Here is a 14,420-nt window from a genome sequence, read left to right as displayed (position 1 = left end):
TCTTAAGGGGGCGGGGCTTCCTTCTCACTATAAAAGTTAACTCCTTTTGTCTTACTTTTAAACCTCTCTTGGAGGTGCTATACTTACTTTGTAAGGGCTGGTCTCCTAAAGCTTTAGTAAAAAAAAAACCTTGGTATTTTATAATTCTGTCTCTAGGATCTTTTTTACTCGACATACACTATTGGTCACCTGCCTTGACTCACATATGAACTTGAAGTGCCATCCCATTCCTAACCCATAGGGTTCAATATGACCTTTTGCAGCTATTACAGCTTCAATTCTTCTGGGAAGATTGTCCACAAAGTTGCGGAGTGTGTTCATAGCAATTTTCCACCATTCTTCCAAAAGCTCATTGTTGAGGTCACACAATAATGTTGGTGGAGAAAGCCTGGCTCTCACTCTGTTCTAATTCATCCTAAAAAGTGTTCTATTGGGTTCAGGTCAGGACTCTGTGCAGGCTAGTCAAGTTCATCCACACCAGACTCTGTCATCCATGTCTTTATGAACCTTGCTTGTTGGAAGAGGAAGGGGCCCTCTCCAAACTGTTCCCACAAGGTTGGGAGCATGGAATTGTCCAAAATGGTTTGATTTCCTGGAGCATTCAAAGTTCCTTTCAAGGGTCCAGGCCCAGCTCCTGAAAAACAACCCCACACCATAATCCCTCCTCCACAGAATGTCACATTCGGCACAATGCAGCCCAAAATGTAGCGTTCTCCTGGCAACCTCCAAACCCAGACTAGTCCATCAGATTGACGTTTTCCGTTATAATTCAACCCAAAGGTGTTCTATTGAGTTCAGGTCAGGACTCTGTGCAGGCCAGTCAAGTAGCGATGTGTGCTTTATTTTCCTTCTAAATGAACGCAGACTCAGCCGGCTGCAGCACATGCTTGCTGATATCGTGCAAGTAACGTCTCGTAGGTAATACAGCGTACAACATCAGGTAATTACGGGATCGTACATTGGTCATAATTAAAGTTCTCCTGTGACCAGGGACGTATAGCATGACTTTATAAACAATGAAAAAATTGTTTGTGACAGTTAAAAATATCGATGTAAACGATCCACTCGTTTGTTTACATTCAGGGGTGCTAGCTTGCTGTTAGCGGTAAGTTATTGTATCCTCCTACTGTGCGTAGTGAAGCATGTTAAGCTATTCCTTGTCCTATTCCTTGCAATAAACTTACTTTATTTGTCAGCATGGAGGCGAGGATTAGTGTTTTGGAAGTAGCTTCAACTCTTCTTGAAAGGCTGTCCACAAGGTTGCAGAGTGTGTTTATAGGAATTTTCCCACCATTCTTCCAAAACCACATTGGTGAAGTCACACACTGATGTTGGTGGAGAAGGCCTGGCTCTCAGTTTCCGTTCTAATTCATCCCAAAGGTGTTCTATTGGGTTCATGTTAGGACTCTGTGCAGGCCAGTCAAGCAGCGATCTGTGCTTTATTTTCCTTCTAATTGAACGCATGCTTGCTGATAGTAACGTCTTGTAGGTAATATAGCGTACAACACCAAGTAGTTACGGGATCATACATTGGTCATAATTAAAAGTTCTCCTGTGTACAGGGACGTATAGCATGACTTTATAAACAATGACAAAATATTTTATGACAGTTAAAAATATTGATGTAGTCATAGTAGTATCGACTATACACTTGGTATCGTTACAGTCGCTATTTGTATGGATGCACCCATTTTTTTTACATCCAGGGGGGCTAGCTTCCTGTTAGCGGCGAGCTATTGTATCTTTCTACGGTGTGTAGTGAAGCAAGTTTAGCTATTCATCATCCTATTCCTTGCAATAAACTTACTTTATCTAATTCATGCCAAAGGTGTTCTATTGGGTACAGGTCAGGACTCTGTGCAGGCCAGTCAAGTAGCGATCTGTGCTTTATTTTCTTCTAAATGAACGCAGACTCAGCCGCCTGCAGCACATGCTTGCTGATATCGTGCAAGTAACGTTTCTTAGGTAATGTAGCGTACAACACCAACGATCTGTACATTGGACATAATTAAAGTTCTCCTGTGTCCAGGGACGTATACCATGACTTTATAAACGATGACAAAATATTTTATGACAGTTAAAAATGTTGATATAATCATAGTAGTATCGACCATACACTTGGTATTGTTACAGTCACTATTTGTATGGATTCACCCGTTTTTTTACATTCAGTGGTGCTAGCTTGCTTTTAGCGGTTAGCTATTCTATCCTCCTACGGTGTATAGTGAAGCATGTTTAGCTATTCCTCGTCGTATTGCTTGCAATAAACTTACTTTACCTAATTCATCCCAAAGGTGTTCTATCGGGTACAGGTCAGGACTCTGTGCAGGCCAGTCAAGTAGCGATATGTGCTTTATTTTCCTGCTAAATCAACGCAGACTCAGCCGGCTGCAGCACATGCTTGCTGATATCGTGCAAGTCACGTCTCGTAGGTAATGTAGCATACAACACCAAGTCATTACGGGATCGTACATTGGTCATAATTAAAGTTCTCCTGTGTCCAGGGACGTATAGCATAATTTTGTAAACCATTATAAAATATTTTGTGACCGTTAAAAATATCGATGTAATCATATTAGTATTGACGATACACTTGGTATCGTTATAGTCGCTGTTTGTATGGACCCACCCGTTTGTTTACATTCAGGGGTGCTAGCTTGCTGTTATCAGCTAGCTATTGTATCCTCCTACGGTGTGTAGTGAAGCAGGTTTAGCTATTCCTCGTCCTATTCCTTGCAATAAACGTACTTTATCTAATTCATCCCAAAGAGGTTCTATTTGGTTCAGGTCAGGACTCTGTGCAGGCCAGTCAAGTAGCTATCTGTGCTTTATTTTCCTTCTAAATCAACGCAGACTCAGACTTCTCCCTCTCCTGTCTCCACACTGTTTCTGCTTGTAAAAGCGTACAGAGCTTGTTACTGTTTTTAAACTTTATCATTCACCTAAACACACCAGCACCGCACTTCCTGATTATGCACCAATGACAGTTAGAGCCAGGGAAGATGCATTCACCTACCACCAGAATTATGAGCATCAATATTACAAACAGGGCTTCGTTTATGTTCTATATTCTGCATTGCCAGAATAATTAGGATCATTTATTTTTGTTGTGTGCACAGGACTTAAAAAATCAATACTTAATATCCGTTTTTTTTGTTTGTTTGTTTTTTTCTCCAAGAAAACCACATCCTGGAAGACGTAAACAAATGCGTTATCGCGCTACAAGAGGGCGACGTGGACACCCTGGACCGAACTGCCGGAGCCATCAGGGGCCGGGCGGCTCGCGTGGTGCACATCATCAATGCTGAGATGGAGAACTACGAACCCGGCGTCTACACCGAGCGGGTGTTGGAGTCCATCAAGCTTCTGTCTGAAACGGGTGAGTCCACCTTCATTTCCTGGTAATACCTGCTCACTTTTTTATTGCAACCTGATTGCATCTCCACTTCTTAGACGTCACTAGCTTATTCAGGGACCGAATGTCCCTTTGGGAAAGAGGACCCTATTGTATTTCTAAGGTTTTATTATTATTATACCGTTGCCTCTTTGAGCTGTTATTTGACCCCCTTTAACATGCTTCAAAACTCACCAAACTGGACACACGCACCAGGACTGGCTAAAATTGCGATCTAATCAAAAAACCTAACCCCAAAACTAAAAATTGCGCTCTAGCGCCCCTTAGGAAGAAAACACAGACACAACTGCCTCTAACTTCCAGTAGGAATGTCGTAACGACAGGAAACAAAAACCTCTATGTAGGTCTCACTTAGACCTACATTTCATACACTGACCTCCTTCAGCAAAAATCAACAGGAAGTTAGAAAAAACCCCTTCAAAACAAAAGTTTCCTAAAACAATGTAATTTTTGCCTCTTTGAACTGTAATTTGACCCACTTTAAATGCTTCAAAACTCACCAAACTGGACACACACACCAGGACTGGCGAAAATTGCAAACTAATAAAAAAACAAAAAAACCCAGATAGCTAATGTAGCTTAGCTATCAGCCTGCCTGCTCCTGGCTTTCTATGGGTGTGTAACATGTTTATAGCCTTGTCTTCCAGTGATAATGATACATAAGATATAAAGAAATGCAGTTTATTTGCAGTAATGGAGGTGATAAATGATAAATGATAAATGGGTTGTACTTGTATAGCGCTTTTCTACCTTCAAAGTACTCAAAGCGCTTTGACACTACTTCCACATTCACCCATTCACACACACATTCACACACTGATGGGGGGAGCTGCCATGCAAGGTGCTGACCAGCACCCATCAGGAGCAAGGGTGAAGTGTCTTGCTCAGGACACAACGGACCTGACGAGGTTGGTACTAGGTGGGGATTGAACCAGAGACCCTTGGGTTGCGCACGGCCACTCTACCACTGCGCCACGATTTAGCGGCATTAAAATGCATTAGTCAGCAATGGCCAATCATGTACTTTTCCACGAAAATCGATACCGATCGATGGCCGATTGATCGTCACATCGCTCATTGCAACATGAACTCTCTTGTTGTGTTCAAAGTTCAAATGATTGTCACCACACACACACACACACACACACACACGCACACACACACACACACACACACACACTAGGTGTGGCGAAATTATTCTCTGCATTTGACCCATCACCCTTGATCACCCCCTGGGAGGTGAGGGGAGCAGTGAGCAGCAGCGGTGGCCGAGCCCGGGAATCATTTTTGGTGATTTAACTCCCAATTCCAAGCCTTGATGCTGAGTGTCAAGCAGGGAGGTCATGGCTCCCATTTTCATAGTCTTTGGTTTGACTCGGCCGGGGTTTGAACTCACAACCTACCCATCTCAGGGCGGACACTCTAACCCAGTGGTTCTTAACATGGTTTCGATCGAACCCTAGGGGTTCTGTGAGTCCGCCTCAGGGGTTCGGCGGAGGTCAAAACCCACCCAACTCATCGTGTAAATACAAACTTCTCCCAATCGGCGTATTATGGATACGGCAACAGCTGACTGATTTGCAGGTGTGTCATTTGTTGTTAGTTTTGTTAGCACGGTTCATTTTGTGCACCAGTAAAAAAAACATGGTAACACTTAGGTATAGGTAACATATTCACCATTGATTAGTTACTTATTAGCATGCACATTATTAACATATTCTCTTAACTCGTCACTAAGTACTAATTAATGCCTTATTCAGTATTATTATAACTCTAACCCTGACCCTAACCAAAAAACTCTAAATTAAGTCTTTGTGTCAAAGTTATTTGATGTCGAACCCCAGGATGCAGAGAAGGAGGCAGGCATTGAATGGGAAAACATGGTTTTTATTTAAAATACTAGAACTAGAACAAACAAAGGGTACAAAGAAAAAGCGCACACATGGGCGGATATAACAAACTAAGGGTCTTTAGCATAGAAACTAGCAAGAAACAAAAAAGGACCTTCCGTGGAAGCTAGCGGGTAGCAAACAGGAAAAACTGGAAATGGCTAATGCTAACAGAAACAGCTTACTGCTACGACGACCAGGACAAAATGTAGCACGACAGGTAGTAGCTGTAACAAAACGAGACGACAAGAGCGACATGTGGCAACGACAATACAATGATCCAGCAACTGACACAAGACAAAGCAGGTACAAATAGGAGCGGGCTGATTGGCAACAGGTGTGGCCAGGTGCCAATCAGCCGCAGCTGAGGAGGAACACAGCGCCCAGGGAACAAGACAGGAAGCTGACAAAATAAGAGCACTAGACAGGAACTAAGGACAGGAAATAGTAAACACAGAGGAAACAGACAAATGCAGAGGAAAAAACGAAAACTTAGACAAAGTATCTGGGGAAAGCCTGACACTTTGTTACTTAAAATATGTTCCCCCTACTAAAGTGTTACCAAAAACATATAACTTGGTCTTGAATTTATTTTTCACTAAAGAAGGGTTCGGTGAATGCGAAAATGAAACTGGTGGGGTTGGGTACCTCCAACGAGGTTAAGAACCACTGTTCTACCCACTAGGCCACTGTTGAGCATTATGTAAATAAATGATCATGTGGTTCAGAGATTATTGTAGTTCATACAGTAAGTTACCTACGGTTACCTACAGTAGGAAGGGGATTCATATGGCCCCATTTGTTAGGGTTTACCCGACGCATGAAACGTGATGAATTTGGTTGTACTATAGCATGTTAGTCGCCAGATGGCAGTAGAGTGTTGATTTTTTTTTTTTTCAAATGTGTTTTGTGGCCATTCCGACTTGTAGCGGCACTTTCCATCATTTTCATCACAAGAACGTGGTAAGCTGGTAAAATCATGGCATGATAACTGAAAAATATTTTTTTCTTTGTCTCACTTTTCCCAAAAATAGAACAAGTACATTCTGAAAACATACACACTACGAATATTCCTCTTGGCAGAACACTTGACGTAAGTTGAAAACTCTGGAGGAAAAAAACTGGTGCATTTTCAAAAACACCACGAAGAACACAACAAACTTAGAATTTTTCTCTGTGTTTTTACAAAGCCAATAAACTTTAAGCACTTCCTGTTTAGCATTCTAACGTTGGCAGATTCTCAAAAATGTTCAGAAAAGCAACCGTTTTTCCGAATTCCACAAACCGCCGCATTGGTGAAATCTGCAAACTGCCACAACACATTAATTTATCATTGCTGAAATATTACAATTATAATGAACTAAACATTGCTTTATTACAAGCTAGCGTCATTATACAGGACTGCAGTTCCTGGAGGAGGTCAAGTAAAAAAAAAGAATAAATAAAAATGAGGCACTCCTAACTTGGAGAAGCCAAACCATCAGTTTTATATTCCTCCTTTCTGTCTCTGGGTGTGTGCTAAGTCAGGACAGCCCAACCAGACCGTAAAAGGAGATATTTGTGCGCAAGTGTCTGAAAAACAACTGCTTTAAGTCATAACTTCCATGTTGGCATTGAGCTAGTTATTTAGTCTCTTCTCAAGTATAGGGCTATCACTTTTGCATTCCGAAGTCCCAATTAGGCCCTCTTTCCTACAATAAGTGATCCAATCCACCTGCGAATGTCAAACCAAGGCACCTTATCTTCATAATGCCTTCTTAGATGATGTTATTTCTTTAGAGCCACACTTTATCCACACAGGTTTGCCTTTTACCTCCGTCCACATGTACTCTGAAAGCCTCTTTTCTTCTGTTTAGACATTATTGAGGAGGGGCGTTACTGAAAGTTGACATCTGCCTTGAATGCTGATGAATAATGAAGCTGCAGTGAGTTTGCGGCCTACAGTTGCATTGTGGGTAATGGAGTATTGGTGCGTGCAAAGCAGCAGCAGGCGGCTGTGGCCTGCGGGCCGGTTCTAATACTAATCAAATATCCATCCATCCATCCATTTTCTACCGCTTATTCCCTTTTGCGGTCGCGGGGGGGCGCTGGCGCCTATCTCAGCTACAATCGGGCGGAAGGCGGGGTACACCCTGGACAAGTCGCCACCTAATCAAATATCATTCCTAGATAATTCATTCACGGGCCAGATCTGACCCACGGGCCTTGACTTGACACCTAGGTCTTACAGCAATAGTCATTTTTAAAAATGAACATTGTTATAGTTTTGTTATACCAATGTTTGACTCCTCCTTGGTAGTTATTTTAAAGCAGGGATGTCAAACGTACGACCCGGGGGCCGAATCAGGCCCGCAAACAGGTTTTATCAGGTCCGCGGGATGAGTTTGCTAAGTATAAAAATGAACCTGAAATTTTTGAATGAAAGAAACTGTTGTTCTAAATGTGTCCACTAGATGTCGCAATAGCAATTCTATGTATCTTTGTAGATGCTGCAACATATGTACAAAATAAACCACGTTAGTGCATCAGTCGAGGAAAATGATCAAACTACATAAATAACATCCTATAATTTCATTTTGATATATTTTTTTTAAATCTTAACAGTGCTATGGTTGGAGGGAGGTAGTTGTGACAGCACAGAGCTACAAGGGGGCAATATACTCTACGTATTTATTATATGTATATATATATATATATATATATATATATATATATATATATATATATATATATATATATAAACAATATAATAAATAATAAACAGTATAATTGTGAATGTGAGTGCGAATGTTGTCTATCTATCTGTGTTGGCCCTGTGATGAGGTAACGACTTGTCCAGGGTGTACGCGGCCTTCCGCCCGAATGCAGCTGAAATAGGCACCAGCGCCCCTCGCGACCCCAAAGGGAATAAGTGGTAGAAAATGGATGGATGGATAATTGTGAATGGGAGTGTGAATGTTGTCTGTCTATCTGTGTTGGCCCTGTGATGAGGTGGCGACTTGTCCAGGGTGTACTTGGACTTCCGCTCGAATGCAGCAGAGATGTGCTCCAGCACCCCCCACCACCCCAAAAGGGACAAGCAGTAGAAAATGGATGGATTGAATGGATAATTAAATTAAACATCAACGGAATACTGTGTGCGAACTAGATCCAAAAGGGGTGTATGGTGGAAGACTATCTATCCATCCATCCATTTCCACCGCTTATTCCTTTTGGGGTGGCGGGGGGCGCTGGTGCCTATCTCAGCTACAATGGGGCGTAAGGCAGTGTACACCCTGGACAAGTTGCCAACTCATCGCAGGTGTAAGACTATGTGTATGAATAATTAGCTGTTGAGTATTACCATGATTGTTGGATGAGGACTGCGATGAGGTAGCGACTTGTCCAGGGTGTACACCGCCTTCCGCCCGATTGTAGCTGAGGTAGGCACCAGCGCCCCCCGCGACCCCAAAGGGAATAAGCTGTAGAAAATGGATGGATGGATGGATGTTGAATGAGGAAGCAGAAAAATCCAAAGGGTCTAGGCGAAAGGGGTTTGTGATTCAAGCAAGGTCTGTGGGGCAGAGAGGCGTCACAGTCTGTGTCCAGAGCGGGGGTCAACAGAAGGTTATATTCCGGCGAGGGATGGCAGGTTGTACAGGCTTAAGAGGGAAGGTCTGATAATCAACACCAGGTGCGCAGATTGCTGATCACCTGCAGCCTTGCCGGCATGTGGGCGTGATGCGGCCAGCGCGTGCAGGGGCGTGTCTAGGCACGAAAGGCGAGTTCAAGACAGATTGAAAATGAACACCAAAGAGTTAATTGATGAACATTATTAAATAATGTATTCAGAAAATATAAATAATGAGTAAATTATTAACCGCAACATGTTAGTGTAAAGAAAACCCGACAACATTATGATTTGTACATTTTTAGAATGCGCTCGTTCTGTTTTTAAACAAAGAAAACAATCCGAAGCTGTCTTTATTTTGAAGTTACCGTGCCATGGTTTTTACCGGTCTGGCCCACTTGGGAGGAGATTTTTCCTCCATTTGGCTTTTGTATCTAAAATGAGTCTGATAGTCCTTGTTTTCAAGTGTTTTCTCCAAGAGATCTGCACAGTTGTTGAAGGTGTGGTCACGCAGCCTCACTTGGGAGTCAAGGAGCTCCAGGGACCAGATGGCGTTAGACTTTGGAGAGGCCATGGCGCAGCGCCGCCGCTGATTAGATCCAGGACTTTGATGCAAAGCCGTTGGCATGTGGAGTGATACGTCACTGTGCTTTCATCAGCTTCCCGCTCAATTACAAAACACACCTGTCTGCTTGTCCGACACTTTCAATCGGTTCCTTGGCTGTCATACAAACCCCGGCACCACCTGTTCAGTCCTCTGCTCACCATTTATCGTCTGGGATGGCTTTATTTGGTTTGTTTTACTCTTCAATGCTAATGTGCGTGTGTCATGGCAGATTGCAGGAAACCTTTTTAGTTCAACACAGCAACAGGCGGGACACAAAAAGATGGCACTGGATGTGTTTTGCTCTTAAATTAAAAAGAGCATAGTTTTTTCCATATATTAGCCGCGCCTGACTATAAAGATAGTATGAGTTATTTACACAAATATTTTCGAAATATTGATTTACATAACTTCATTGTTTCCAAACAGTGTCTGAAACACGGCAGTAAAACGGCCGATCAAACAAAACAGAAGCCAGCGAGCTGCGAAAAGTAGCTCTCCACTCAGCTAAACAGGCTCAATAACTCTAAGACGGTATAGCTCGGTTGGTAGAGCGGCTTTGCCAGCAACTTAAGGGTTGCAGGTTCGATCCCCCGATTCCGCCATCCTAGTCACTGCTGTTGTGTCCTTGGGCAAGACACTTTACCCACCTACTCCCAGTGCCACCCACACTTGTTTGAATGTAAAAATTAGATATGGGGTTTCACTATGTAAAGTGCTTTGAGTCACTAGAGAAAAAGCGCTACATAAATATAATTCACTTCAACCCCACAATGACGTTTTTGGTGAATTTACTGAGGAATTTGTAAAACTGAAACAATACAAAAATAATGCCATCCTGAGTTAATAATGCTGACACAGACACTTGTAAAAGTGTTAGCATATTAGCTAATGCTAACGACGCTAGCTAAAGTAAAGTTAAAGTTAAAAAAACAATGATAGTCACACACACACACACACACACACACACACACACACTAAGTGTGGTGAAATGTGTCGTCTGCATTTGACCCATCCCCTTGATCACCCCCTGGGAGGTGAGGGGAGCAGTGAGCAGCAGCAGTGGCCACGCCCGGGAATCATTTTTGGTGATTAAACCCCCAATTCCAACCTTTGATGCTGAGTGCCAAGCAGGGAGGTAACGGCTCACATTTTTATAGTCTTTGGTATGACTCGGCCGGGATTTGAACTCACAACCTACCCATCTCAGGGCGGACACTCTAACCACTAGGCAACCAAGTAGCTTGATTACGTAACAATAGCAGGTGCAAATATGCAATAAAACACTCCTACAGACATCGCACATGACGATTTAGTAAGTAAGAATTTTTGTAGTTATATTGTAAAGCTTACAAACGTTGCTTGAAGTGAATTATATTTATTTAGCGCTTTTTCTCTAGTGACTCAAAGCGCTTTACATAGTGAAACCCAATATCTAAGTTACATTTAAACCAGTGTGGGTGGCACTGGGAGCAGGCGGGTAAAGCGTCTTGCCCAAGGACACAACGGCAGGGACTAGAATGGCAGAAGCGGGGATCGAACCTGGAACCCTCAAGTTGCTGGCACGGTCACTCTACCAACCGAGCTACACAGCCCCTTACCCCTTAGAATCCATGCCAGTAGAAACGCAATGAACGGCTGGATGACGGAAGAGCACTGCTACCTCCGGTCAAACAGCTCGTCCAAAAAGTTGGCGCCATTGCATGAACAATAACACACCTTTCAATGTATTTGATTGTTTGTTTGTTTTTTGCATTTTTGCCACCAGGGAAAAAAAATCCCTAAATTTGCTGATCCTTTTTACAAGCCGCAGGGTTCAAAGCGTTGGGGGGAACAGTAGCAGCTCATAGTTTGGATTCATGAAGCCCCTTTTTAGATACTGTACACCACTTATGCTTGGACAGTTCTACATCTTGAAACCAATATTGTAAGTTTGAAGCCGACATTTGTAACTGGCATACAGGAGTTAAGTTAGCAGCTGGCAAACGTCCAAACTAATAAAGAAGAAAGCAAAGTTCCAGAAATAAATTGAGAGATATTCTGACGTCAGGCGTTTGTTGTCCAAAATGTACTCAATATATAAAGGGGGCCTGTAGTCTCATCCTTCACTTTAAAGCGGGAGTGAAGAAGTGAAGAATGAACGACAGACCCATCAGACCTGATCAGTCCCAAAGAGAAAGAGATGATACAGTATTATATGCTCACAGATGTTTGAGCACTCTGCAGCCAGGATTCTCATAGGAATGAGGCAAAAATACAACCATACCTACCGTATAAGGATTGTCTACTTATTTGTCGAAGACCTCCTCAATCCCACCAACATGTCTTCCTATGAGGAAGCAGTGCCTGGGGATTCTGTGGTGGACTCTCCTATTTCTGGGACTGAGGTTGCTGAGGTAGTTTAAAAGCTCATCGGTGGCAAGGCCCCGGTAGTGGATGAGGTCCGCCCGGAGTTCCTTAAGGCTGGTTCCTCTCTTTAAGAAGGAACCAGCCTATTCAAGTGTACTGGAGAGGAGGCTAAGCCGGATAGTCCAACCTTGGATTCAGGAGGAACAGTGTGGTTTTCGTCCTGGTCGTGGAACTGTGGACCAGCTCTATACTCTGGGCAGGGTTCTTGAGGGTGCATGGGAGTTTGCCCAACCAGTTTACATGTTCTTTGTTGCCTAGGAGAAGGCATTCAACTGTTTCCCTCGGGAAGTCCTGTGGGGAATGCTCAGAGGGTATGGGACTGTCTGATTGTGGCGGTCTGCTCCCTGTATGATCAGTGTCAGACCTTGGTCCGCATTGCCGGCAGTAAGTCGGACGCGTTTCCAGTGAGGGTTGGACTCCGCCAAGGCTGTCCTTTGTCACCCATTCTGTTCATAACTTTTATGGACAGAATTTCTAGGCGCAGCCAAGGCGTTGAGGGGTTCCGATTTGGTGACCGCAGGATTAGGTCTCTGCTTTTTGCAGATGATGTGGTCCTGATGGCTTCATCTGGCCAGGATCTTCAGCTCGCATTGGATCGGTTCGCAGCCGAATGTGAAGCGACTGGGATGAGAATCAGCACCTCCAAGTCCGAGTCCATGGTTCTCGCCCGGAAAAGGGTGGAGTGCCATCTCCAAGTTGGGGAGGAGACCCTTCCCCAAGTGGAGGAGTTCAAGTACCTCGGAGTCTTGTTCACGAGTGAGGGAAGAGAGGGTGGTGAGATAGACAGGCGGATCGGTGTGGCGTCTTCAGTAATGCGGACGTAGTATCGATCCGTTGTGGTAAAGAAGGAGCTGAGCCGGAAGGCAAAGCTCTCAATTTACCGGTCGATCTATGTTCCCATCCTCACCGATGGTCATGAGTTTTGGGTTATGACCGAAAGGAAAAGATCACGGGTACAAGCGGCCAAAATGAGTTTCCTCCACCGAGCGGCGGGGCTCTCCCTTAGAGATAGGGTGAGAAGCCCTGCCATCCGGGAGGAGCCAAAGTAAAGCCGCTGCTCCTCCACATGGAGAGGAGCCAGATAAGGTGGTTCAGGCATCTGGTCAGGATGCCACCCGAACACCTCCATAGGGAGGTGTTTAGGGCACATCCGACCGGTAGGAGACCACGGGGAAGACCCAGGACACGTTGGGAAGACTATGTCTCCCGGCTGGCCTGGGAACGCCTCGGGATCCCCCGGGAAGAGCTGGATCAAGTGGCCAGGGAGAGGGAAGTCTGGCCTTACCTGCTTAGGCTGCTGCCCCCGTGACCCGACCTCGGATAAGCGGAAGAAGATGGATACACAATATACAATTCATACTAATAGTTACAGTACATTAACATTGACAAAGGTCACGAGAGGAGAGAACGGAGCAGACACATGTTGTGTGAAATAAGTCCGACCATCACCCAGAGGGGAAAAAGCGGTGGTGAAGGCGTGGGGTGGGGGTGGGGTGTGTGTGCGTTTAGGCCCAATTGTCTTGGGTGCAATGATGTAATGTTTTTTAGACTGAGGCCGATCTGCAAAAGTTCGACTCCAAGTGTCGTTGAGGAGGGAGGGAGGTCAAAAGCGTCTATCACTGAGGTGTCTTCAGGGGTGTTTTCAGAACAGCCTGGTCCTGTTTCCACAGCATCAAGGCCGTTCGAGGGAGTCTAATCGTAGATTAGGATTAGGATTATGTCTGTTCTATTCGTCCATTCTGGGTGCTCTCGAATTTGCGTCGAGAGTCCAGCTGATCATACCCATGCCTGATGTTTAGATTTGAGGACAGCGCAAAGAAAGAGGCTCAAAAATGTTCAGACAAGACAAAATCAAGCTGGGAAAAGAGGGAGCGGAAAAAAATGTGACTGCCCTCACCAGAGGCAAGACAGAAAACCTTGGTAATACATGGTACGAGCGAGCACAAAATAAGTGAATGAAGTTCTCAAATAGAAGAATTTGTAAACAGAGGTTCCGCTGCATGTTATGAATGTGACCGTGAAACACGTCTGATGACTAATATCTGGACCAGCAGGAAGTGTGTTCAAGCAGATTCAAATCCTCATGGGTCCATTTGGGTGGAATTTGACAAATGCAGCGTTCAAAGTTGCGTCAAAAGAAAACAAACAATAGATTTAGCAATTAGCGGTATATGTGATTCAAATCAAACCTTGACGCCTTTTAAAATCAAGACAGGCCTTTGTTTTCTTTGCTTTCTGATCTTCCACCCCCCACCCCTCCTTTTGCCCACTTTTGCTGGAATCACCTAGTTGCTGTCGCCATTGTCTGCCTCGCCTCGCCGCGTCCTTCTGCCGACATAATTGCAACACAATGGTCCCTCCTTACCGCCAGCTGATGAATGGCGAGCATCTTCCTGCGAGTCACGTCTCCATCAGTCTGCGATGACACCCCCTCACCCGCGCTCATGTTATCAGATTCAACTCACCTTCTTTGATTGGGACGGTCAACTGATA

The 14,420-nt window shown here is 44.2% G+C and overlaps 1 protein-coding gene across 2 annotated transcripts in view; it reads left to right on the top strand.

Moving 5' to 3' along the window:
* Positions 1 to 14,420, top strand: part of ctnna2 (catenin (cadherin-associated protein), alpha 2) — an 820,127-nt gene that overhangs the window by 676,168 nt on the left and 129,539 nt on the right. For both annotated transcript variants that reach the window (XM_061880696.1, XM_061880697.1), the window contains exon 12: positions 3,179 to 3,379. In XM_061880696.1, the coding sequence (XP_061736680.1) occupies positions 3,179 to 3,379 (201 nt within the window). The remainder of the gene's footprint in view (positions 1 to 3,178; positions 3,380 to 14,420) is intronic.

This window comes from Nerophis ophidion, linkage group LG20, assembly GCF_033978795.1.
Source record: "Nerophis ophidion isolate RoL-2023_Sa linkage group LG20, RoL_Noph_v1.0, whole genome shotgun sequence".
Lineage (NCBI taxonomy): Eukaryota > Metazoa > Chordata > Actinopteri > Syngnathiformes > Syngnathidae > Nerophis > Nerophis ophidion.
This window is presented reverse-complemented; position numbering and strand designations above follow the sequence as displayed.